This window comes from Pongo abelii, chromosome 3 (genome assembly GCF_028885655.2).
Source record: "Pongo abelii isolate AG06213 chromosome 3, NHGRI_mPonAbe1-v2.0_pri, whole genome shotgun sequence".
Classification (NCBI taxonomy): domain Eukaryota; kingdom Metazoa; phylum Chordata; class Mammalia; order Primates; family Hominidae; genus Pongo; species Pongo abelii.
Window position 1 is genome coordinate 141,025,300 of NC_071988.2, and position 27,994 is coordinate 141,053,293.

Genomic DNA, 27,994 nt, shown 5'->3' on the forward strand with positions numbered 1-27,994 from the left:
GAGAACCAAGGAGTAGGAGTGAAACATCTATGATAGATGTTTATCACAGTGCTGTTTGTAATAGTGAACACGGCAAACATTACATCAAGGGAAGTAGGTAAATTATGGTTACATCTATTTCATGTAATCATGATAATACATAAGAATATTTGTTAAAATGAAAAGTGGTTTGTAATACTTAAGCGGAAAAAACAAATTACAAAAAACACTGATACAATATGATGAACCCAAGAGTCTTTTTTATGCCTTTTATTGGTTTTGCTTTCTGTAATGAACATGTATAATTCTTCCAATGAGAAAAAAGTTTTAAAAAATAAAATGAGAAATTGTGGTCCTAAGGAAAGATCCCATACAACCATAAAAAGGAGTGTACAATTAAAAAAAAAATCAATTTGAATAATTCCTACCAACAAGGTTTCATACTTACAGTGGGTTCTATGTTGAGTTCTTTTCTCTCTCTGTCTCCTTGATCAAAAAATTCAGTTGCTACAAGTTCTGCTATCTGAAATAAATAACAGACTCAGTTTTGACAATGAAAAGCATATGATTCTTTAAAACAGAGACCGTGAATGAAGGCCCTGTTAGGAGCTGTAGATCTCCATTTTATAGCAAATAAGCAGCAGCTTGATACCTGAAGACAAGTAGTGCATGTCCAAAGCGTGCTTTCTTGACTATTACATTATACTCTTTTTCACTTAGGTACATCTCTCTCTCTTTGGTAGCTTCCAACATTTTTCCCTTTTAATTTTATTTAAAAATGTTTTCTTCCTTCATTTATTTTGCCCCCATAAAACAGTATGTACAAGGGTTTGATTCAGGGGAAAGAAAGGATATATGAAGACACATTCTTCCCTCTTCTATTCTCTTCCCTGGTTAGAAATAGGCATATAGTCCCATTTATTATGGGGCAGGAAGGTAGGTAAAGATCACCTAAGTGCTTATGGCATGTTGGCTTTGGCACATGGAGAATGAGTTTTTGATCTTGTTTTCTCGGCATGTCTGTTTCATGAGATGAGCCTGTAGGAAGAGTTACTAGGCTCCCTGACTATGCAGCCCAGAGCCTTGACCAACAGCAGGCTGTCAACAATCCTAAATAGCACATTAAGGACTCAAAATGAAATCTTGAAAAACAAAAACACAATATATATGTCACTGCATGGACATCCATCACTTTTTCTGAGCCTGTATTGCCTCTGCAAAACATTATAGCAGTTACTTAGAGGGAAGGATTTTTTTCTAGCCTCCTGGTAACAGGCTGTGTTCAGAACCTTCTCGACATCTTATATCAATACTTCCTACATCTACAAGCCCCAGAAATCTCTATGTTCTACTTGTTAATGTCTATTTAGAGCTGAGGCATAGCGTAGAAGGCTAACCAAAAGAAAAGTAATTTTGCTTCTTCTAATTTTCAAGGTCATTAAAGGGACCTTAGGAAACAAGTAAGCCAGAAGTATAAGTTATATCCCAAATCCAAAAATCTGAAATCTAAAATGCTGGTCCAATGAGCATTTTCTTTAAGTGTCATGTCAGTACTCAAAATGCTTTGAATTGTGGAACATTTTGGGTTTTTGAATTAGGTATGCTCAACCTTTCACACTGAAATGAAAACTGTGCTAATGTAGATGCTCTCTTAACATATCTTACAAATATTATGTGCAAATGCATCTTCTAAAAAGAAAAGCCTTTGTATGTCCAATTATCTGTTTTTAATACTACTTAAAAATTCCAAAAAAAATTCCATACTTACTTCAGAAGCCACCTTTAAGAGTAAAAACTTAAAAAAAAAATTTGTTTTATTTTAGATTTAGGGGGTATATGTGCATGTCTGGTATATATGTATATTGTGTATTGGTGGGGACTGGGCTTCTAGTATACCCATTACCCAAGCAGTGAACATTATACCCAGTGGGTTGTTCTTCACCCCTTGTTCTCTTCCCACCTTTCCCTCTTTTGGAGTCCCCAGTGTCTATTATTTCCATCTTTATGTCCGTGTATACCCACTGTTTGGCTCCCACTTATGAGTGAGAATGTGCAGTGTTTGATTTTCTGTTTCTGAGTTAGTTCATTAAGGATAATTGGCCTCCAGCTCCAATCCAATCATGTTGCTGCAAAGGACATGACTTGATTCTTTTTATGCCTGCGTAGCATTCCATGGTGCATATGTACCACATTTTCTTTATCTAATCAACTGTTGATGGACACTTAGGTTAGTTCCATGACTTTGCTATTATATAATAAATGGTGCTGTGATGAACATATAAGTGTCTTTTTTATATAGTGATTTATTTTTCTTTAGGTAGATATCTAGTAGTGGGATTGCTGGGTAGAATGTTGTTTTGACTTTTTAATTATTATTGTTATTGTCAACTAAGTAACATACCCGTTGTTGAATAGGCCAGGGTTTTGTAATTGCAGAAAGATCACAAGCTGTCATCAGCATTGCCCTGTTATGGAAAAAAGAAACCCAAACTCCTATTTACTTTTGTATTATTATATACCCTCAGTAAATAGTTACTAATAAAAAAAAGTTAAAACCCTCTAAACAATGGAAATGGCAGTTTATAAAGACCAAAGAAAAAGAAACACTTTATATGAAAGTCTAACTAATACAGTGATAACAGAGCATCATTGTTTCAGTTTCCCTTTGAACTTCTGGAATTTGTCCTCAAACTGCCTCATTTAGCTCCAGATTGGCAGACTGAAAAATTATTAACCTTGGGTAAAATCTTGCCTGCTTTTATTATTTTTGTCACCTTAGTATTCCATTCTCAGAGACAGTATGATGAAAGTACATTGATTACTAATAACCATTAAAGTACAACATCAGGTATCATACTGATAAAAGTCTTATATCAGAAATTATAGTAGGTCATCCTAATTCACTCAACACACATGGTAACTTCTACATGAAAAGCCTTTGAATAATTAATCACGTTTTTCAGCCTTTTCCTTTATTGTTTCTGCATGTTGAATTATAGTTAGGAAAGTTTTCTCACTCCTAGGTTATAGAAGAATCCACCTATATTTTTATTTAATGCTTGTATGATTTAATTCTCTACATTGAACTCTATGCTTCAGTTGGAATTTAAGTCTGTAGAGTAGATCCAATTTTGTCTTTTTCCATTTGGTTATCCACTCATCTCTCTCTTTCCTCCAGTCACTGGAAATGTTATCTTTATTATACACTATATGTCTTATGCAATTCTAGATTTTCAACTGTGTTCCACTGGTCTGCCACCAATATCGAACTGTTTTAATCATAGAGACTTAATAGTATTGCTTCCATGTCTGGACCCTGACCTCACTGCTCTACCTTTTCAGATTTTCTTTAAGAGAAGTAAACATTTTGCAGCTACATCTTACTTCCACAACATTTATAATTCCATTTTCAGCATTTCCATTACAACGAATTAGGAAAATGAATAAGGGAAACCTATAGCCATATATTGAAACTCTACCACATTTTAAAGGTTTTTCTACAACAAAGGAACAATTAATTCACTTGGATTTGCAAATGCATTTCTTTTCAAGTAAATATTCAAATTTACTCTTTGTACAACCCTTTGGAGAAATCTGACAGCTTTTAAGATCATCATATTGTAACAAATAATTGCAATAAAAACTAATAGTGAGAAAAAATAGTGAGAAAATTAACTGGGTAAAAAACTTCAGCTTTAAAGATAGTAAACCTACTTACAAAAACAACTCCTTTTGATGAGGATCTTCCAAATTGAATTGATTTTTTCTTATAAGTTCAAAAAATTCTCCTCGCCTCCTACAATGTTTAAAAAAAATTGTTAGTTATAATGAGTACCCAGGCTCTTATCCCTTTGGTCTACAAAGACTCATGGACTAAATTTTTGGTTAAAAAAACCTCTGATTTTTTTTTCCCATCTTAAAGCCCACTATAAAAGCATCATTTACAAATCTTTAATACCTCACTTTCCTCCTTCTATCATTTGCTTTTGATAAAACATTAAACCTCACCTAATTTTCAACTATAGATCACAAATTATGGTAATTTCAATTCTTGAATATTTGTTATTTTAAGAAAAATGAAACAGTATGAGTTAAACATTTGATGCTGAGAATGATTTCAGGTATTTTAAGTGCATGGCATAATAAGATCTATAGGTTTCAGTTTAACTATCATTTATTTCATGGTAGAGGATAAAAATATATAAAGTTGTGAAGTGCTTCTGAAGTAAACAAAGACTAGGTAAAGTTTAAAATAAAATAATATTTGTTATTATTCAGTGAATATAATATTCGGTGTACAGTGAATACCTCTTATGTGCCCAGTATTGTTAAGCATTTTGAGAAGGCATAAGACAAAAATTTGTCTTTTTGCAGTGTTTAATATCTACCTGGAAACACAAGACTCAAGAAAAACTTATGTAATAAAACTGATAGTATATGATTATAAAAAATGAAAAGTATGTTTCATAAGGGTTCAAAGGAGAGACCTATATGGCCTGTAAAGGTTAGAAAGGCATTGTGGTTACAGGTATTTTTCAAATTCTTGGCAATTTGATAATCCTTATTCTGCAATTATTTTTAATAAACTGAAGTTTACTATTAATATATATTATTTTGTCTTAACCTCAAAATGCTCTAAAAACCAATTAAGTAGGCACATGCAGTTACTTCTAGATGTATAACAGTAGATATCTGGCAGATGTTTTTGTGTTTGTTCTATGTGTTTTTACTTCTCCTAAGAGTAACTACAACCATGAATGTGAATCCCTTATGGAGGGAGACAGACTCATGTTACAAGGAAATCCTGAGTGTGATTCCCTGACTCCCTCATTCCCACACATGCATCAAAGATCTCAGCTAGGAGTTGGAAACTTATGATTGCTCAAATGCAGGAAAGCATTTTCTAGCTTTTAGAAAGGCAGTTTAATCATGAAAATGCATAATCACAGAGACGACTCTAATGTATACTCTTATTTTAGAATCAACAACTTCAAAGTTCTACATAAATATTCTTCTTCTGCCAAAATCAAATAAAAAGAAACAAGAGTTACTTGCTTGGCAGTAACTCCTTTTCCTGCCCAACTAAGCTTGAATGACGGTATAAAGGAGTCATGAAATGGTCAGAAGTTGGGAGCAAGGGAAAGGAGGAAAAGCAAATGACCTATATAATCTTTGGACAACATGGCTTGGAATGACAGACCTTGAGATGGCTATTAGATTTGTATATAGTTTCAGAGACACAGTGGTGGATAAACATCAGAAATAATAGGTATTCTTAATTTTCAGCAGTATAAGCCAAAGGAGTAGACTTTTCTGGCTACCTTTTCAGAAACTGCTCCACATTCTGATAAGCAGTTTTGCCAGGACATTTGTGCTTTGAAATTTCTCAATATGGATGTCAAAAGTTTGAAACAATGAAAAGACTTCAAATACCTATTTCTCAGGTTATTTCTTAAAACTTACTTAATGTACAGTGCTAGGTCTGTAGCTAAAATAGCTTGCTTGATTATTTTCAATGTGGTCTTGTATTCTTCAATGGAGAGGCCACTGAGAATCTGATTGCCCTTTATAAAAAAAGAAAACCAATATTAGCATCCTGGAGAAGCTGCTGAGAAGAACAAAATCTGGAAATATATTCACATATCTTAAACACATGCCCAGTATTCTAAACTCATTAATGTGAAGGGCACACTTAAATACCATGAAATAAAGTTTCCCCTCTATGCTCCCACCCAACCCCTCTGTCATACATGTAAACCGCTTCATAATGCTTCATCTGCCTACATACGCATGTTTTTCCAACTCTTATACTCCTTAAACCTTAGTCCAGACTTAAAATCTAATAGCTATCCTTTTCCGCAGACTAATCGCTATAATTTAACAGCATGTAAAACTTTGAAAAAAATTAAAGCCATATTAATGGATATGAAGAAAGAAGTGGTAAAATTTTTAAACTTCTCTATGGCATTTTAAATAAATCCAGTAACATTTCTGGTGCAAATTTATATAATTTTAACTTGGTCGGTTATGATAACAGTGCATATTCCTTAGGAACATCTTAATATGGATGGGTAAAGGGCATAAGCCAAAGGGTGCTTACTGGTCAGTGGTGAAAGAAAGCCTGGGTTGAAACATCTATAAGGAATATTTAAAAGGTAGCTAATCCATGTGCAAATCATTCAAAGTTTTCACTATGTAACCATTTTTTATTTCTTATCTGTAATTTAAAGCATAGTGGTCCTCCAATCTTGAACCAAGTAAAATACACAGACCATGCACTCAGAATACAATCAAAACAACATCTATAAGTTGAGTCAGATGTGCTTCCTATATCTTAGGGCCAAGAAAAAATCCAGATGCTTAGGAATGAGATCTGAAGGCAAGGGATTTGTTATGAAGACAGGAGAACTTCTGGGTATGTTAGGCTGGGGCCAAAACACATTGGTTAAAGGATAACTAGATGCTGAAATTGTGGCATGGATCTAATTAATGACAATAATCTATAATTACAACCATAAACATTATTTTTAAATACTAAATCATTTTAGATTCTAGGCTAAACAGAAAACTATTCAGAAAATACCTTCTGATACTTATTTTAAGATAAAATAATTTCAAGTGGAAGATGAAATGTCTTTTCGTGCTATATTTTTATTTTTTACTCTCAAAAGCTGAGGATATAACTTCTTGTGTAATTATGCTTACAAAGATAGAATATATAGATAGGTCTTATAATTTGAGCCAGCCATAGAGATAATCAGATTCCTTATATATTAAGTAACAACATATTACATAATAAGTTATATAGTAACAGGTCAGTTGATAGGAATACTGTAAAATATGCTTTTAAAAAAGTTAGCATATTTTCTTTCTTTGGAGCTAAATTTGTAATGGGATACTGAAATGAAAGTTTTAGTGGAAACACATAGATAGCAAAAGTACAGATGTTCCTACTATAATATGACATATACATTCCTGAGAAATTTCAGTTCTGAAAAACTGTACACTAAAAATAACATGGATTATGTGAAAAAATGGTATTGGGAAAGACCACTCAACACCTATGCAACTTTGTAACCAGAGCACAAACTAAACCAAGAATTGGCTCCTCTGGAAGTAACTTGGACAGGCCAGTCTGGCAGGTCTGGAGGCTGCCTCTGAGGACATTAAAGATGGACAAAAACAATCAAGTAGAAATGCTGGTTTGAGGGGCCCTGCAATAATGCATATAGAATTTATTGTTGAGACAGTAAGTCTGCTATTAAGGTGGGCATTGAAAGAAGAGCAAGCTACCGAGAGGCTACAGCAGTCCAAAGCAAGGGAGAGAGCCTCAGGTGCAAGTGCTCATTTTTAATAGTCCTAAGATAGAATGGAAAGGGCTGTATATGCACGAGCCAAAGGGAGGGCTTTTTTCTTTATTGCTGAAGGTCAGAATTCAACTTCTATAATTCTGGCACCTCTTACCCCAGAGAAGTTGTGTATGAAATGATAGAACGTCTATAGTATACTGATACCATTCTTCTGCCTCCCAATCACACATGATATAATTCACATTAAACAATCACATGTCGTAGAAAAACAATCTGTACTAGACCATATACAGACTTTATAAGGAGGTTGCCAAAACAGGCTACATAACTCTTAACTCCTCCCCGACACTGAGGTGTTGAGGGAGGCGTGAGAGTGAGTTCCCCTTTACCTCAGGTAAGACAGGGGCGTGGAGTTCCTGTGTATGTCTCCTATCATTTAGTGGGTGGAGGTGGGGCTAGAGTAGACTTGTGTCTGACTCTTGTCTGGAAAGTCTAAAAGGCAAGGGACTCATATCAGTACCAGTCTGTTAAGAATGTTTTGATGTTTCTTACCTATTCTCCCTTCCCATTCTCCAAGTATGAAGAGGTAAGAAACTACATGGAGGTTGGGGAGAGAGGAGGGAGTTAGAAGAAACACAAAGTAGGGAATGGGAGAGGCCTACCAGTGCAGTAACAGAAAACCTGAAACTTTAAATCATGTTCAAAATTTGGACTGCTACCCAGGAGTACACATTTTGGTTTCTGATTTGAGAACTCTATACTATATGTTGGAACCTAAAGTAACTAGAGGGCTTTTACTTATAAAATAGTGACCAGAAAAGTGATGGGAATCCCTGAATTTTTTTCCAGGGCTCAGGAAAGAACTAGCCCCACTGAGTAAACTTAGCAATATTGTGGTAAAATTGCTTTAAGATTATATGTCATGCATTGTGTATGTTCAATGTAATAGTTAAAACTTTCATTTTTTCTTATTATTAAGGTAACACATACACACAGCAGATAATGTAAATAATGAACAACCATCCCCCCCAAAAAAAGATTAACAATTTCATTACACCAGCACAGCCATTGTTAATATCCTGGTGCATATTATTTTAATCTTGTTTTCCTTAACATAAGTATGTTTAACATAGCATAGCATATGCTTTCTTATGTTGATATTCATTTCACCAAGTAGTTAAATAGCTTTATTCTTTAATAAAATTCTTTCTTAGTGAGTGGAAGTTTCAATAAAAAGAAGAAAAGGTATTGCTTTGTGAAAGCAAATGCTTGAGCTATAGAAACCACTTCATTTGATTAAACAAAAAAGAATTTTTTAAAAAAGCAGAAACTTTAAAAAAAAAAGTTTCAATAAAAAGAAGAAAAGGTATTGCTTTGTGAAAGCAAATGCTTGAGCTATAGAAACCACTTCATTTGATTAAATAAAAAAAGCAGAATTAACTGAGAGCCACAAAATACACATTTTGTTTGTTTCTAATTTGGAATAGCCACGTAGAGTAGAATAACCAAATTTCCCTTATTGGGCAACATGTAGACAGTTCTGGTTGTCTAGAGAAGTGAGGCTGTGAGGATCTCAAATGTTTTGGCTTTGCCTTCCTTACCCAAAAAGGAATAAAGTATGTGCAAGAATTTATGATGCTGGGAATAAATCCAAGAACTAAAAATAAAACTGAATTTATAAAGCTCTCTTTTAAAATTCCACAACAATAAATTAGGTACTTACTGGACTATTAAGAATCATCAGGCACTGGTCAAAATGATGGTGTTCCATGATTGAATGGCAGTAAAGCTGGGCAAGTGGATGTTCACTTCTGAAAGTATTTTGTTGAAGAAAGGAAAAAAGATCAGTTTCCTTAATATGCCAGTTTATCAGTACAATTTTATTCCTGTTTAATTAAAAAAGAGGCTACTTCACAAAATTAATCAACTAACAATTTTCTCTCCTTTTACTGAGAAAAGTGTGAGGTAATCTCTGGGAAACAAATACAGAGTCAAATTGTTTTCAAATACCAATGTGACCATTGCCAGAGTAAAGTATGAACAATTTCATTGGTTTTAATACTGATTAAAATAGAAGTAAGGAGTAAAGACAAAAAAATTAATACCTCCAAACATGGAAAAAAACCCTCTGAAATAGTTGTACCAATTATATTTTTCAATTTCAAAACGCAATTGATATAAAATCTGAAACAAATTCATGTTAGCTTTTCCTCTGAAATAATGTTCAGGCTAAAGGTCAGCTTATTCATGTGTGCCCACAAATAAGAAAAGGACTGACTGAGATGGAATTAACTGAGGTATGATTGATGAAAGGCAAGAAAAAGAGGGATAGTCGGTGCACATGCTCCCTTGGAAGGAAGGAAGGAAGGAAGGAAGGAGATGGCTGAGTTGGAAAGTTCCCCATGTGGGATCCAGGTCATTTTAGTGCAGAATATCCTGCTAGTTCTGCTAATTGAACTTGGTGAAGCAGTAGAGACCCTTTGGCTGAGTGAAGAGAAAGGAAAGGATATTATACTCAGTTCATTATATCTCTGAGACAGTCGCAAATAAAGCTTTAAAGCACGACAAGCACAATCCTCCACCTCATGTTTCTCATGACCCTTCACATGTGAATATTAAGCATAGTTTTCACTATCTCATCATAAGAAAAAGATGACGTTTCTGAAAGCCTCTATTCATAAAATTTATAGGAAAGGGGTTTGTGAATTGTAAAGCTCCATATACAAGTGTTGGATAATACAACTGATTTGTTATTTCTTCCTATTACTATCTGAATCATTATTTTACTTTGCATTTAATTTGTTGAAGATAGAGAAGCTACCTAAGACTGAAGAAATGTAATGTGGGGGAAAAATGGGTAAACTGAGAGAAACCTGAGGGAAAAAGAAAATAGTAAAGTGAAAATAAAGGTAAGAGGACAGATAATCTCATCTATTCTTATTGTTTAAAGTGTTGTCTATTTTGCTGATTTACCAATGTTACTGTTGTCCTAACCTTTCCCAAATTAATTCTTGCCCTTCTTGTCATCTTTGCTCCTTCCATATTTAGTGAGTTGGACTATGGATCAGCTTCTGTGCTCAGCATCAGAAAATGGGATGACAATGAACAGAGTAACACGAGTATATTTCTGAAAAAGGATGAACTTACTGGAAACAGGATTGCGTATGTATCGAGACTATGGGAGTTAGGAGACTACTGGGAAACTTCTAGTAATCTAAGTAAGAGAGAGCCTGGATTAGAGTGGTAGCAGCCCAAAGGAAGAGAAGCAGACATCTGAGAGCTGTTAAAGAGTAGATCAGATAGGAACTGGTAATGACTCCTGACTAGGAGTGGGATGAGGGAGATGAGGGGATGAGAGAGATAAAGGGAAAAAGTATGAATGTTAAACTTTTTGCCTTGGGATGCTGACCTCATTTACTGACACAGGAAAAGGGAGAAGATGATTAAAGATGGGGGATGAAGCAGGGGAACCTGACTAGCTGAATGTTGGATCTGTTCATTTTAAGGTGCCTGAAATAGACCCAAATGGATATAAATGTCTGAACTCAGTTCTGGGCTGGAGATATGGATTTGGAATGCACCAACATGCAGATGGTAATCCTGGCATGTGAGTAGGTGAGATCATCCATGGAGATGGCCTATAATGAGAGCCTATAACATGTCAGGTAGTTTGCTTTAATTTTTTTTAGTTTATTATATTTAATTTTTACAATAACCCTGTGCAGGGCATTCCCATTTACCACATCAAAACCCTCAATCCCACCTCTTACTCATCCACTGATGTAGTGTCCAGTTTCATGCACGCTGTAACAGACTTCACGCAAGTACCAATTAGAAGGTGTTTTGTCCCAGCCTACCTTTAATACCTCTCACTTCTGCCTTAGAGCTTTCTGACCCCACAGCTGGTGCCCAAAGGAATTTTCTCTGCACTCATACTTGTTCAACCTGAAAGGGTCAAAGAGTGAAGGCCTGTGGACCACCTTGGACCAGGGGGGTACAAAGACCTAGGGACAACTGCCTTTGTCTTGCCAGTCAACAGTTCTGGGTCTTATTTCATAAGACTCCTCAAAAGCGCCTGGGAAGACTAAGCACCAGTATGGGTGGACATCTGGATAACTCATCCCTCTACTGCCTTTCCTTTCTTCCCTGCTTCCTTCCCAGTTCTGCATTCCTGCTCCCTGGGGTCATATTCACAAATAACCTATATGCACACTGACTTTCATCTCAGGTTGTGTCTCCAGGGTAACCTCAGCTGAGACCTCTCTAAAGTTGCCACCTTTTTGCTTTCTAGACAATCAAAGGCTCAGTGAAAAATAATGTGCTCAAGGTTGATATAAATGGTAGAGCTGTCATTCAAGTATATCCTCTTCAACACATCACACTGTCTTAGGATACCAAAGTACTTTAAAGGCACACAGTATCCACTCATTGACCTACTTAGGGGCTGGACTACGAAATGCAATTAGGTGGATATAACACAAACAAGTTAGAACTTCAAACACACATTACATTTTTAGATGATGCAGAAGGGACTGTTTCACATTAGAGAAAATTCTTGGCTTGAGACAGATGAATGCAAACTGTGTTTGCCTTTACTTACATTCTAAAAATACAGATTTATGAATCCGTAACAGAGTGACAAATGCCTCGAATTTCCTGTATATAAAAACATTCATGGAAACCAGTGTATTCTCTATCTGTTGCATTTTCCTCTTTCAAACACGAGGCTATGTGGCTTCTTTATTTAAGATTGCATCAGAAGGACCCATTTAAACCACCACTGCTACAGAATTTTGTTCTCACACTGCTGTCAGTGAGCACTAATGGAACAGCATACTCACTTTGCATTTTCCTCTGTTCTGCACAGTTGTTGGTCCATCTCTGACAGTAGTATTAGGATGTCCAATGCAGAAATCAGACCAATATTTTAGAAATAGAAAGCCTTAGAAATCTATAGAAGATGAAAGCCCCATGGGGGTGGGGAACCATATTGCTACCCCAGTCTTCCTATGTCACCAAGAACAAACAACGTCCTTGGTTCTGCTTCTTAGCCATATATATTACTCTGGGCTCAATTCTCTAACAACCTCTTTGTAACCTTCAATCCCATTTAGTTCTTTACTTCATCATTTCTCTTCAAATCATCACTATTGCCTTCTCCCAATCAACCTTTTTTTTTGCCTTCTCATTGTCTATAATCATATTCAATGACATAAATATTCATAATGATGATTTATTTCACCTTTTGATCTCAGAATTCTCTGACCTCCTTGACACTACTGATGATCTCTTTGCACATAATGATGGACAGGGCTCCGCTTCTTTGTTCCACAGCTACTAGGTTCTACTGGGCACAGTATTTTTGCCACTCCCTTTATTCACCACAGGACAAAGCAAGATCTTGAACTCCTGTCTGTTGCTAAGAACATTCCCCTGTGAAAATAGCTAAAACCTGTAGAGCATTTAACATGTGCCAGGAAATGTTCTGAGCACTTTACATCTATTTATACCCCTTTAATCCTTATGAAAATCCCAGAAGATAGGTATTTTCATTATTCCATTATACAAAGAAGTAAACAGGGACATAGAGAAGTTTAATGACTTGCACAAGGTCACAGAGTAAGAGGAGAGAGAAGCCAAGATTTGAAGCTAGGCATCTGGCTCAAGTTGGCTCTTAACTACAATAACCATCACAGCCACTGCATGGTGGTATAAGGACTAAATGAACTAATATATAAAAAGTGCAAAAATGTTTCAAATGGCGTAAGGCCTATATAAAGTTTTAGCTTCTATTATTAGTATTTACTACTGACATAGGACTAATTGAATTTAACTTTCACTTTATTCATAGTCAGATCTCCAGGCTCTCAAGATCTCCAACCTGACCAGAGATCATCTCATTCATGTTTAAAATGGACTTTACCCAGTTTGAACTTCACACATGATTTTGTGCTGTGTGTAGTGCCCTTTTAGGTCTCTCAGATCCTGCTGACCCTCTATTCCCACTGTGCCAGACCATGACTTCAGCTCACTTCTGTCCTCTATTAGAGCAGAGAAGACAGTCATGGGATAGAACAAGTTCTCCCAGGACAAATATACAGTGTGATTGTGGCTACCAGGAGATTTTTTTCCCCCTGATTTTATTGCATCTCTAACCTTGAAAAAAACACTTCGCTTGATCATTTTACCACTTCTAACTACCACCCTATTTATTATCTTCTACTGGACTTATTGCCAAAACTCCCATAACCTCCATTCTTGCCATCCCTCTCTCTCAATGCACACATATACATATTTCCCAGCTCTTTCATTTTCATCAATGGCACCATCACTGTTCCAATTTCTTGGACCAGAAGTCATATCTCCTTCCTTCATGCTTATATATAACTAGCTGCTCATTATTAAATTAAAATTTTTTTTTCCTTCAGTCTCTTCCTCTCTCTAGCCAATATGTGATTTTTCAGCTTATACCTGACTTGCTGTAACAGCTTTCTAGTTGAGCTCTGTGGTTCTAATTTCTACCCATTCACCTAGTAGCTTACATTCAGACTTCCTTCCTAAAACTGTGTGTTTATTACACACTGCAGTGGCTCCTTTTTCCCACCCATATCAAATCTATAATGCACTGCTTAGTTTTATAACCCTGCGTCAAAAAGTTTCCATTTGTTCATTCTCTTCTTTTTCATTCCTAATCAGTGTGAACCTTCTAACTCTAGTCAAGCTAGCCATCACCACTATTCCAAGAACATGCTTACCTCATGGTGCTCCTGAAATATATTTATCCTTTCTCCTTTCTAAATCCTACCCACATTTTAAGACCAAGTTTAAGTCTCATTTCCTCCATTAACAATGGAGATGTACTACATCTGTCTTGACCAGTTTTCTCTGCTGAAGACTTACAGTCCATGCACTAAATGACTCAGGACTAGATACTTTCTTATAGTGATCACTATTACTTCATGAGACTACGACAATTCTTAATGGCAAGAATCACATTTTATACTTCTATCACTCTCTTTCTGCCTTGCAAAGGGCAAAAGCCCTAGTATAATAATTATTCATTATCTATCTGCCTAGAATATAACATAATTTCACTGCATTACTTATCAACACAAAACTTGAATCTAAGCAAATAAATGCGTCTACAACAGTCTTCTTATATTGAATGCAGACCTAATGCAGGTAATCTCTCTACATAACCCAAATGCTACAATTGTGTTTTCTCTAGTGGTTGTCTGCACTTTAGCTATTTTGTTCCTATTACTGCCTATTTTTAAAATAAGAATTCAGTATCTATCTGAGATCATTCTTTTTTTTTTTGAGATGGAGTCTCGCTCTGCTGCCCAGGCTGGCATCAGTGCTGAGATCACAGCTCACCGCAACCTCTGCCTCCTGGGTTCAAGCGATTCTCCTGCCTCAGCCTTCCAAGTAGCTGGGACTACAGGCACCCGCCACCACACCCGGCTAATGTTTTTCGTATTTTTAGTAGAGACGGGGTTTCACCATATTGGCCAGGCTGGTCTCGAACTCCTGACCTCGTGATCCACCTGTCTCAGCCTCCCAAAGTGCTGGGATTACAGGCGTGAGCCACCGCGCCCAGCCCTCATTCTCTTCTTGATTCACCCAAGTGGGAGAAGTAAGCATGAGCAGTGAACTCTTCCCTCATATATGCCACTGGCATACCTGTAGAACTCCTCTACAATGGTAGTTTCCTAATCAGAGAAGGCATAAAATAATCAAATGATGACTCAAGGGGCAACTTCCTATTGAAGAAATATCTTCCTTCAAGGTAATTTCAGGGTAATTTTCTGAAAAGATGTTCAAGAATGAATGAGGAAAATCTCAGTTTCTAACTTTGCTACCACATGACCATTTTTTCTCTTTTTGATAAATTACTTTCATCTCTGTGCATTGTTTTATTTTTTGATTTTCTCTAACTATTAGTTTGAATATCTGATGAGGGCTGGACACAGTATACCTTTTTAGAAGATAGTACTTTACATGGGAATATTTATGGTACTCATAGTTTCCTGGGTCCCCTGGCTAAGAAAATTCTACTTTAAATATCACTCATTTACTGGCAAGGAAAGAAAAAAAAGAAAAATCCCTGGAAAATTCTTGGTTTCCTCTACTGAAACCACAGGGATGTAGGAAGAAATAAAAATCTTTGAAACTGCTTTAACTTTTTTTTTTTTTTTTAAAGTTGAAGTCTGCTTTGTGGTGTGTTGTGTGAAAGCAAGATTCTGCAGTCAATGACTTTTTCCCAGGACGTTTTCTTTTTCTTTTTCTTTTTTTTTTTTTTTTTTGGAGAAGATGACGTTTCTCCAGATGTTTTCGGGGTAATTATTTTTAAATAAACAAAGGAAAAAATAGTTGAGTGTTTTTTTTCACTCTAAAGCAGGGCAATATAGCATCTTAGAGCAATCCATACACTAATAATCCACATACCAAAAATATTATGTTCAGTGTAGCACATACTTATTCTGATCTTTAGATTGTGCTGACTGTGGAGGGGCATACTATGTGGCTTGACTCTGTACTATACATCTTTTCATATCAGTGTCCCCTTTCATAATTATTCTGTGTCTATGTGAGGCTCAGGATTGCAATCACATGACAAAGCACAGGGGACAAAGGACATTTCACCCAGTCAGTTCTCCAAAACATGAGATTTTTCAAGAGGAAACAGCCAGACTCTGATACTCAGGCAAGAGCTTGCTATCTTTTCCCATCAAAGGTCAGCAGAGGACATGGTTGTTACATCACTACAATTCTTTCTACATGAAGTTTTCCGTTTATTTAGATAAGAAGAATGTGATTAGAGAGCTTTCTGAAATTCCCTCTAGATATCAGACATCTGGAATTTCCTTGAGAGATCTGTCCATTAGTTGAATCACTTGTGTACTTAAAAAATGCTCAGTAGTAAGAGGTCTTGCACTTAAAATGTAGACCTTTCAACTAAATTCCTATAAGAAAATAAAAATATCACAGTGGCTCAAACATTTGATGAAAAGTGATGTCACCTTTATCCTCTCATTTGTCATCTCAAATGCCACTTAAGCATGGCTCTTAAAGGAGCCTGAAACACTTGTCCTAACGGATAGTGTCTCACTCTCAAACTCAGCCAATGAGCAGACATCTGATGATGGTACATCTCTAGCATCTGCTTCTAATATTTAAGACTTAAATAGGTACCAGGCATTCTGCTTGGTATTGATGTGCATTATCTTTTACAACTATTATCTCCATTTTACAGATCAGGACATAATGGTATAAAGAAATTAGACAGAGGCCCAGTTTTCCAACAGAGTGCTATGTAGCTTCCACTAAGACCAAAAGCCTCCTTCTACTGAGCACTTAATAAGTATGTAGGGCCAAGCTAAGCACTTTTCAAATATTATCTTTTCTACTGCAGGGTGAAATGTTACCTTTTCTAAACTAGTCTTAATAGTTTTCTAAGGAAGCTGTTAAGCTGGATGTATATAAACTAAAGTAAAACTCCTGGTAATTATCTAATGAAATAAGATTCTCAACATAAATATGTTTTGAACTTCAGGGCTGAAAAATTATAAACATAATACTTAACCTGCATTATTTTTTCCATTTCCTTTAAATATAACCAGAGTATGTTATGGGACCTTGACCAATTGCAATTTTGTACCATCAAACTTTGCTGTGGCTTTAACTTAAAAAAAATACAGCCCTACAATTAAAAGAAAACATTTTCTTGCTTTACTGGGAAAGTCTTACCGCTGTATGTAAGAGTTATTCACACCACGGTGATCCAAATCGTGGCTTAGTGCAGCAATCAGCAATGCAAGTATCTCCAGGTCAGTCAGCTTGTTCTGCATGATCAAAGACATTGGAGGAAAGAGAGAACAAATATAATGTGGTGAAGAACATTATATTACCTCTTTTCAGTAATCTTTTTTTTCCCCTCAGTGCTTTACATACGTACTTCTCTGTAGTCACAAAGGACTAACCCTAAAATCCTATTCTTCAGGGAATCAGTTGTCCTTTGTCATTCAGCATGGGATCACCACAAATGTCACTTATCAACAGGAAAAGCTGAAATGCCTCAATAAATTAATAATCTGTCCACCTATAGTAAGTATTGCTAATTCTTAATTATTATGTGAAATAATAATAATAAACTTTAAATAATTGTTTTTTTCCTCTTTTAATTCCCTGCAGATTCTGTTCACTCTCTGCTATCAGTTGCTGTGTCCTTAAGGAATGCAGACAATGTTAATTCAAGCAAAACAATAGAAAGAAAATGATTTGAAATGAAAACTTGGCTTTAAAAAGTTACATAATATACTCTCAAGCTAAATATAGGTTATTTTTTAGTATCTGCTATGAGTATTATCATTAATACTGTTCCCCTTCATTAGCAAAAAAAAAAAAGTTAAAATTATCATCAGCTATATTTTCCTAGAACTCTCAGTACTCTAAATAGGTTTTACAACAAACACAAAAGTCATCATTTTGTTATTCCTCACAGAGAACAAGGATAGTTTTCAGTGTTGATAATCCTAATGACCTTCCCTACCCCAAAATAAGTTTACATGATTTCTTACACTGGTTGAGTATCCCTAATCTGAAATCCAAAATGCTTCCAAATCTGAAGCTCTTGGAGCACCAATAAGTCTCAAAGGAAATACTCATTGGAATATTTTGGATCTTCAGATTAGGTATATTCAACCAGTAAGTATAATGCAAATATTCCAAAGTCTGAAAAAAATCTGAAGTCCAAAATACTTCTTGTCCCATTTCGGATAAGGGATACTCAACCTACACATGTTTGCTAAGGTAGGAAAATACTACTATTGTATTTAATTTCACCTCACTTCTTTAATAACAATCACTTCTTTTAGATTTAGCCAGTTAAAATGTGCACACTATGAAAGTAGAGACAGAGAATAACATTTTAAGAATTTATTTACAACAAGAAAAAGGCAGGGAAGCTCTGAATTAAAAACAGTTATATGATGGATGCCTGGAATCACTTACCTAGAATAACTAGTCGATTCCCACTGAAGTTAGAATCTAAGGACAGAGATATGGATAAAATTTGGCCTGGAAAGGAACGAATTACTTGAACGTTTTCTGCATTGATCTTCCTTTTAAACAGTCTCTGGTCAATGTATATGAAACCAAAACCCTTTCTATGAAACAGTACTTACAAAATTTACTGAGTGCTCCAGAGAAAATGCAATAGAGACCCCTAACTTATCAATGAAGCAAGTTCAGGACTTAGGTGGTTTTTGAGGAATTCTACTATGAAGCAGGTTGAATGTGAACAAGAGAAATGTGATACTTTTTCTTAATAAGGCAGTGTTTTCCTCAGAAGGAAATATTTATTTGCCCAAAGACTATTTACGTGCAACATGAAGTTATTTTAAAGGTTTTCTAATATGCCATATATATCATATATGGAAGAAAATTAGCAACTAAGTAGTTTTGCCAGATTAGTCCTCTTTAATTAACAAAATATAACTTATTATGTAAGTGGCAGCAAATATTATTTTAAATCATTATCTGTGCACCTTAAAGTGAAATTGAAAGAATATGCTATAGATTTTACTACTAAGCAACAAAATGTATTAGACATATGAATGGCTCTAAAAAGTACCTGAATTTTGCCTGCTTTTAGAGCAGCAAACATGCACTGAGCTGTATTAAAGGCATGTCTCCAATTATGATAGGCAACATTCTTCCGATAATTCTTCTTAACACTTAAAATCCATCTGCAAAGAACCTTTAGGGAATAAAACATAAGTAGTAACAATAATTGCCAACATCTTCACACATTTACTATGTTCCAGACACTGTACAAGGCATTCACATTTAGCCTGATACTCCGATTTGGATCATCTTACAGACAAGAAAACTGACACTCAAGAGAGGTAACTTGCTGAAGGTCATATTGTTAGTTAGGGATGGGGCCAAAATTCTGACTTGAGCAATTTGACTTCACAGCCTACCATGTTAACCACCATGCTAATTAAATTGACATAAAACACAAGACATCCCTAAGAAGGGTATTTTTGGCAGGGTGTAGGGCACTGAGTAGGTTTTTTTTTTTTTAAATAAAAGGTCCATGTGTCCATGTGCCATGTCCATGTGTCACCAACTAGGAGAGTCCAAAGGGTCACATAGGTATGAATTCACCATTAGAGAGCCATAAAAGTGGCCACTATCAAGTTCTTCCCATGCTCTCATGTTGTATATCTGTGAAAGTATTTAGTGCAAGGCCCTGGGGGTGGACTAGTAACAAGGTATATAGCACATGTCCAAGGACAAATTGGAGCTACAAGACAATGCCATCATTAGCTCTTTGTCCGTTTAAATTATACTTATTCAGGTAGCTACTGCCTGGTTACAAAGAAGTAATTTAAAAAAAAAATATGTGCCAAATAAAGCCCTGGGGTCCATATAAAAAACACTTTAAAAGATGGCCGGGGGCAGGATAGACTTCAGCAAGTCTCAAGAGTTGGGTTTAATTCAACTTCTAAGTGGTGTATTAAATAAAATCCCCAGAGACTCATGGGCCCTAAACACGGTCTGTGTTAGCATCAGAATCTGCCTCTCTTCAAATCTGAGTGATTTACTCTACTTTTGGGGATTTGTAAAATAAATATCTGATTCTCCCTACGTGTATCACTGGAGTTGCTTCAAACACAAAGAACATTGCCCTGGGAAATGGAAAAAGTACCAGGGAAAAGAATGTTGCTTTGACAATATTCAACACAATACGATTAGCTACAGAAGTAGGCCAAAAACAAGGTTTCTTCATTGTTGGTAGAAACTGCTTATAAAGAACTTGGTAGGAAATCAATGCTTCCATATCCTCCCTTTTCTTTTCAGGTCATTTTATTCCTGTCCTATTGCTCAGTTTACAGGAAATTCTGATAACAAAGAACCCTAATGTCTCCTAACCTTTTTACCCACTGAGTTTCCATATTTCAAGCGGAGGATTTCTGTGTGCCTAAGATTGAATGTGTTCACCCCAAGCATACTGCAGCTTCTTTCACCATTTTTTCATATCTGAATAGAGTCTGTCAGGAAGGTGATGAATGAATCTTACTGGGAGACTAATCTTACTCAGAGACTTTTAAGTAAGATCTATAAACTCTCTTTGATATGTTTAGAAAATATGTTGCAGAAAATTACTGGTGATTAATTAAAGCAGCAAGAAAAAAAAACAGGAAAACCCAGAAATTTAATCTTTGGATATATCTTTTTACTAATCATAAATGTACAGATATAATTAAATATATAATACCATATATTGTGAAACAATGACCAAAATGACTCTATGAAACATAATTCCTAATGGACTACTCTATTTTCCTTTTATTAAGACGGACCTAATAGAATTGGATAACCCAATGGACAAAGTAGTTAGTACCTATATTTAAGTACAGTTTTAGATTCTGTTAACCAGGATGTTCTCAATAGCATGCAAGAAAATTATGGTCATATCTGGTAAGTTCTCAGTGGATATGCTGGACACCATTAAAATTTGTAAGACAGTATTTTGTACAGGACCACTGAGTAGTTATTTGCAGTTTAGATGACTCTAGAGAGCATGTTCAATACGTTGAATCAGTCTCCAACAATTATGGAAGGTTTCCTGAGTGGTGAACTCAAGATGCCACCGGAGAAAAAGAAGAAACAGAAAACAGCTTAGCTCCTGCTTCAAGAAACTCAATCAGTAGTGAAAATAACAAAATTGCATATATAAAGGAAATAAGTAAATAAACATAAAATTGAGAGCAAGTTTATACATTGCCAAATAGCAACTGAAGCAGCATGAAGTCAAGCCTAGGGTTCTCTTACAAACAGATATTCTTGAGTCAGGCTCTGAAGAAATGTTTGTTGTGGCAGAGAGTGGAACAGACATTATTCAGGGAGGAATGAAATGTAAAAGATAGAAAGTGAAAATAAGCACAGCACATGCAGATTTGCTTGAGCAGAATGAAGAATCTGTTTCAGAGATCAGCAAGAGGCAATGGTTACAATCATTATAGGAGAGTAACTAAAGATTTAGAAGCCATGCAGAGAACATGAAGATCTGTCTTTCAATATGAAATATTCTTAGTCACAACAGCTTCATGATGTTAATATCCTCTCTAGCATTAACATTTTAATTTCATCATCCTAAAATTATACTGACAATAATATCTGAAAGAAACAAAACAGAAGAGGCACTAAGGAAGGAAGGCCAGCCAGAATGATTGCAATGTTCAAGTTTGATGTTGGCCAGAATTAGAATAATAGTTATTCAACCAGAAAAGGTAGGAAAATGATGAATCAGACATTAAGAGGAAATATTTTCCTCATGGATAAAAACCCAACAACTGGTAAGAATAAAGATTTCTACAGAAACTTTGAGTGATTATCTTCATTACCTAACCCTCGAATGCTATCTAAAGGCCAAAGAGAAATAAATCAACTTTAATGAATTTCATTTAAAAGTACAAGAATCACATTCCTCTGCTCTAGCCAAGTCCTTTCAACAGAATCATTATTAGTTTCAAGAATGGGAGTACTCAGGAATGGAAAAGGATTTGAGATACTATATAGGTTTATAAAGTCCTGTAACTAGCAAGAAGCAGAAGTGAGATTCGCATAGAACTTCTGGCTCCAAATGAGATCTTCATCTCATCAATAGATATGGCTTTAAAAATGAGCCTTATGACCTACTATTGAGAAATCTGATGAGTGATGTAACCAGTCAAACTTGGCCTAAGAATGGGATAACTGACATGGACTCCATACCTGTTTGTTAAACAGAATATTATAGATAAGTACATACATACACATGCATACAAATAGATAATCACAGATGCATGTATAATTCTCATAAGACTCCCATGGGGAGAATAATACCATTATCCCTAATAACAGAAAAGGAAACTGAGAATATGAGTGATTAATTGCCCAAGGAAAAAAGAGCTAACCGGTAGCAGAGGTATGACTCAAAAATCCATGATCTTTCTACTCTACCATGCTGTCTCAATTTCATTTGTAAAATGGGGATAACAGTAACCTCAGTAACAGCCTTTCTAGAGAACTTGTTGAAATAATTAAATGACATGATATCCCTTAATCAACACACTCTAACAGGAGTAAAGTAGTATTAGGTAAGAGCCTATGGACAATTGTTCTTTATTTTCACCTAAGAAAGGGTAACATAAACTTTGGTTAAATTCAGGAAGAACCACATTTGGGCCTCCAATAATACCATAAATGACAATGTATTAATCTTAGCTATATTCACTCTTAGTTTTCATTTCTGTGAGGCCTTTGAGAGCAGGGACAACTCATCGCTGAAATGTGCACCTGGCATAGTCCTGAATTAATACAATGCTAAATAGTGGAGGCCTTCAAGATATTTAAATTTTCAGATAGGAAATCTGTACAAGGAGACTAGACATTCAACTGATCAGAAAAAAAGGCAAGATTACTGAATTCTTTTTTTCAAATAGTCCTTTCTGCTGCTGCTTATTCTTTGGTGCTATATATTATAATACATAGCCATTATGAAACAACAGAATTCCCTAGTATCTCCAAACTGATATCAGAAGATATTTATTTAAGTTTTTCTATTTTCTGAGAAGTGAATAAGGTAAGCAACAGAGGTTAAAATCAGTTTTCATCTTCACCCATATGGGTGACCCTGTTCCAACTAAAAGCTTGGCCTCCCATCAGGCCCCTTTATTTCCTCCCTCATTTTCAAAGGAGTTCACTCTGCTTCAGTCCTTCCCTGTACACTATTGTTATAACCACTGCAATGAGATCATGCTACTTCTCTGCATTAAATTCCTGTGACTCACCATTGTTTTCAGGGTAAAATCCAAATTCATCTGTACGGCTTACAAGGTTCTGTATCATTTGCTTCTCACCTTCTACCATTGCTTCTCTTGCCATTCTTACCCCTCAACAGTACTCCTGGCCCTCACCCCCAATCTCTTCTGTCATGCCTTTGAACATCCTGCTCCTATTTTTAGGAACACTCTCCCTTAGTCTTCACCCTGATACTTGATACACGCTAAGAGCCCATTAAATGTCTTTTTGATAATGATAATTTTTCTTTAAAAGTCTCAGGTATATATTAGGTGACAGTATATTAATCACTAAAATGTAAAAATCCCTATTCCATATTTGCATTCAAAACCAATTCTCTCTCTTACATACACACACACACATAGACTTTTCCAAAGGACGTTGCTGCATTCCTACCTCATGTTTCATCTGGAAGTTCTGCACAAGGTTGAGGTCAGTAAACATCCGAATTGTACATAGTGCTGTTTCCAGATCAGACAGCTCAAAGTCACTGAAGCTAAAGTCAGTAATTTTAAGGGTCTGGGCAGATGGCACCACAGCAGCCTTAGGTAAGGAGAGAAGAAAAAAAAATAATGCTGTTAATTAAAGCAGCAGTGGTTCGTAAGGTTTTCTTGTTTTGCTGCAGAAAAATAGCATATTGTGGCTTTTTTTTTCTTTTTAATGAAAGACACTGGAAACCTTTTTGTACAGTGGCAACTCCACTCTCTGCATTTTTAAAGCTGAGCCACATAAGGGTAACTAATATGGTTCAAAGTAGGCTAAGTGGAGAAAAGGGAGTTGTCACCCTTAGACTGTACCTAGAACAGTGAACAACACTAAGAACTCTAGTGATCTGGCTCCTTTATACCTCCCCAGTCTTATTCACTCAAAAGAAATTTATAATTTATTGAGTAAATATTCTGGAACCATCCCAGTGCTCTGGGCTGCAAATCATCTGGTAAGAAGGGTAATGATAATGTTCTAAGCATTTTATGGTTAGTTCTCAGGACAACCTTATGAAGTGGACACTCTAGCTCCATTTTTCAAGTACAGGAACTTAAGCACAAAGAGGTTAATTTTCTTGCCAGTGGCAGCCCAGCTAGTTAAGGAATGAGGATGCCAGGCCTCCAGTCCAGGAAGACTATCCTGTGCCCAGACTAGCAGAACCTGCCTCCCACCATACTTGCCTCACACAAGCCTGATCATAAGAATCACCTGGGTGCCTATTAAAAAACATTCATTTGGACCAAGGAGCCCTGGCTCCCTCAGACTGAGCAGAGCGCACAGGCTCCTCTCCTAGATGTTTTGCTGGGCCCCGTGGAATGGGAATTTAAAGGAACCTCCACTCCTCTGCCCTTGGACCATTTACCCTGTCAGCACTTTGTTAACTGTTTTAGCTAGATCAGGCTCAGATTAACTGGACCAACGGAGGCCTTTACGTGGTTTGAAGTAGAGGGAAGAAAAATTAAGAAATTTCAGCCAGGTTCTCAAACCCCTTAAGTTTCCTGTGAGTATCTGAGATAGCACTACTTTGCTTTTGGGAAGTCAAAAGGTCAAAATAATAAAATCTTACAGAGCAATCTAAAGTAGATTTCCCTACAAATCTGAAGGCACTTGCACATTCTCCTTTTTACTCTGGACTTCAGATTTCACTTACATATACCAGACTTGTTTAAACTTTCCATGAATGTCACCCTCTTCATTCAAGCTAAGAATTTTTCCCAAGACCAAAACTGACCAGAAAATATGCATTCTGTTAAGTCAATTCCATAGGCTAATGTGTAGGCCGAAATAGGGGAAGAAACAAAGATTTAAAATGTTTAGATGAAGGGCTTAGTTGTTTATACCAGCGTCCAACATCAGAGATGGAGCGGTAACTCAAGTTTGGGAAGTGTGGAGGTGGGAAAAAGCCCACCTTTTAACTCAAAGCAGATAACAGCTGCTTTCCTTAAAATGCAGTGCAATGGACAGGAGAACAGATGTTTTTTCCTTAGGGCATCATTATTCTTACAGCAGGAAGTTTTCTTTCTTTCCTTCCACAAAGAACATTCTAAAAGCTACAGGATAGAAGCCAGCACAGCTTGTGCCTCTTTCCATTATCTACTGTAATTCCCAATCTCTCTCTCTACTAAGAGAAAAGAATCTTTTCTTTTGCTTGTTTGGTCACACCACACTACAACTCAAACATTCTGAGCTGACACAGTGGGGACATGCAAACATTTTCCATAAGAGCCTTGTGGTCAGTGATATACAGGTTCAGAATTGTGGGATCTATTATTAACAAGCCATGAGAAGTCAGAAATCCTTTCAAGCTCTTGTACTCTGCTTCTTTGACCATCACAAGAGAATTCAACTTTCTGTTTAACTTAGAAAGGCTTGGGATAAAGGTGATTTTAAGTAAAACATAATTACCTATTATTTTTACTTATCACGTTGTAGGATAAAATATTGTACATTTTACTAATAGCAGGAAATAAATTTACTAATAGTAGGGAATAAAGTGTGTGGTATTTCTGGCATAGGATGTATATACAGTTCCAGATTTTCACAGTTTCTTGTTTTAGTGACTTTTATTAATTAGAATTAGCAAAATGAGATTTCTGAGTTTGATTTTCTTCAGGGGATTTTATTATTGCATTACGGTTTTGAAGCCTAACAGAAAGAACATATTTTAAAGAGTCTGTAAAACAATAAGGTACTATAAATATAAATATGTATATGTATTTTTATGGTTGGGTAATCCAATTCAAAACCACTGGAACTGTGATACCACCTAATACCACCCAATATTGCTTATTTATATGAGAGCACAATGTCTCTGAATTCTTGGACAAAACAGTTTAGATATTAGTGTTTAATTCAAATATGGTTAAGCTCTTACAGGACTATGGTTTTAATGTCAAATTAACCAAATATGGAATGCAAAAAAATAAAAAAACAAAGCTCATTGGGTTAAAGATTCAATCTGACAAACAATTTGATGGTATATGTATTCTTCTGGGTTCTTCAATTGTATCTGCCACTCAAACTAATAAAGAAACTAGTTGGCCTCTAGTGACTCTTTAAAGGAATTATATCATAAGTCTTTTTATGATCCTTTTCTAATACCATGGCCCTCTTTTCACCATTCTTGCAAAAATTAAAAATAAAAAAAAATTCAACTCTGGACATGAAAAGTCACTAAGAGTAGAACGAGAGTTAATCTTTGAGTGCAGGAATGTCTTGAGTTAAAGCAGTAGTCAGAGTTATAAAAATATTTTAATTTTGCAGTGACCTTAAAACTAATTGTTCTAAATACCATCTGACTGATAAGGAGCTAAATAGTAAACTGATGTCCAGCTGACAAAATGCTAGATCAGCTACCATATTTACATTTCAGCATGAGATGATGATCACAAACAGAAACTTAAAAGCAAGGTGAAGGGGGGGTGCTAGTCCAGATGTTCCACTGACTTTGTCACCCTGAACAAGATGTTCAACCTCTCTGCCTGCTTTTTTGAATGTGTAAAAGAAGGAAGTCGGAGTAGACTATCTTTAAGGTTTAACATTCTCTGATATATTAATACATTTATCTCTGTATCCACAGGGCTCAAGCACCTCTTACTGCCTCTTCACTCTGGAACCAAATGCCATACTGTAAGTGGCATCTAGATCTTGCCAGTGACTTTCCTGTACAGGGCCTAAACTCAATCTCTAGTTTTCTCAGCATTTAAGGTACATGGATGGGGGCACCTTGGCAGTTATGATTATGTTGTATTTTTCATGCTCGATTCCATACACATCACTTTGGTCCTGCTTCCTCACAGGTAGGAAGAGGGATATGTCACAGCTCCTGGCTTAAATGGAGGACTCTAGCCTCTACTGGGTTAAAGTAGTGGAGGGTTAGACTCAATATGTGGTAGCCTCTCTTCTTATTGCAATAATGTTCTAAATTTTAAAAACTGACTTTTCTGAAATTGTCATTTTTTTTTTCAGGGATGGGGGAGGTGTCTATATATTTGCCATCTGTTTTTAAGGTTAATTAATAATCTCTCACAAGAGAGAAAAAGAAGGCTCCCTTCCAGGCCTCTTTGTTTCTTCTCTGCCTAGAATGCATATTCCCATGTTTTCACATAGCTAATTCTTTAACTTTTTTTATGTCTCAGCTGCGTCAGGGAAACATTCACTAGTCCTTGTGATAGCAAGGCTCCATGAACATCTGTTTCAACCTTTTTTCTAGTGAGTCTTAATCTTCTGAATAGGCTAGACAGCTAACAAAAATACATTTCCTTGACTCCCTTGCAACTAGGGTTCCAGATAGATTTGGTTTCGGCAATGAGGCAAACTTGAGTGAGACTTGAATTTCAAACTAATGTAGTGACACATGGGAAACTCATTATTTTGGGGGGACGTGACTCTAGAGGGAATACTGCAGTCCTGCAGCTTGCGGTTCTGCTAGCAGCTTTCTGACTCTGGCCTATGTACGTAGAGGTTTCCATAGTGAGTCAGAACAGCAATTTTGTTCTAGGACTTATTCCTGGGATGACTTACCTACCCTTTACAATGATTTGAAAGTACTTAGTTAAATTCTTTTCTGCTTAAAATAGCTACAGTGGTTCCTACTACCTGCAATTGAACCCTGTTGATGCTCTATTTTGCAGCAAAAGCATGTGTAGGCAACAGACTCTCAAAAGTTTGGATATTTGACCTGATGAGTTTGAAGGCAGAGGGGATCCGTTTCCATTAGAGCAGTGGTTCTCAAAGTTAAGTTCCTGGACCAGCAGCATCAGCATCTGGGAACTTGTTAAAAATGCAAATTCTTGGGTCCCAACACAGACCTACTGAATCAGAAACCCTGGGAGTGGGCTCAGCAATCTGTGTTACAAAAACCT

At 36.1% G+C, this 27,994-nt stretch overlaps 1 protein-coding gene and 1 long non-coding RNA gene across 7 annotated transcripts in view; one reads left to right on the forward strand and one right to left on the reverse strand.

Annotated features, from left to right (window-relative positions):
• Positions 1-27,994, forward strand: part of LOC103890488 (uncharacterized) — an 86,791-nt gene that overhangs the window by 37,103 nt on the left and 21,694 nt on the right. The window contains exons 5-8 of the long non-coding RNA XR_010139775.1: positions 10,098-10,198; positions 10,338-10,451; positions 10,796-17,396; positions 26,710-26,759. This is a non-coding gene — a long non-coding RNA (uncharacterized LOC103890488). The remainder of the gene's footprint in view (positions 1-10,097; positions 10,199-10,337; positions 10,452-10,795; positions 17,397-26,709; positions 26,760-27,994) is intronic.
• PDE5A (phosphodiesterase 5A) overlaps positions 1-27,994 on the reverse strand; it is a 134,099-nt gene that overhangs the window by 7,805 nt on the left and 98,300 nt on the right. For 3 of the 6 annotated variants that reach the window (XM_009240282.4, XM_009240284.4, XM_009240283.4), the window contains exons 12-19: positions 23,541-23,687; positions 18,925-19,050; positions 17,040-17,134; positions 9,013-9,100; positions 5,443-5,543; positions 3,698-3,775; positions 2,381-2,444; positions 428-502 (exon numbers count right to left, since the gene is read on the reverse strand). In XM_009240282.4, coding sequence (XP_009238557.1) covers positions 428-502; positions 2,381-2,444; positions 3,698-3,775; positions 5,443-5,543; positions 9,013-9,100; positions 17,040-17,134; positions 18,925-19,050; positions 23,541-23,687 — 774 coding nt within the window. The remainder of the gene's footprint in view (positions 1-427; positions 503-2,380; positions 2,445-3,697; positions 3,776-5,442; positions 5,544-9,012; positions 9,101-17,039; positions 17,135-18,924; positions 19,051-23,540; positions 23,688-27,994) is intronic. The other 3 variants (XM_063723621.1, XM_063723620.1, XM_063723622.1) reach the window with 1 other exon arrangement.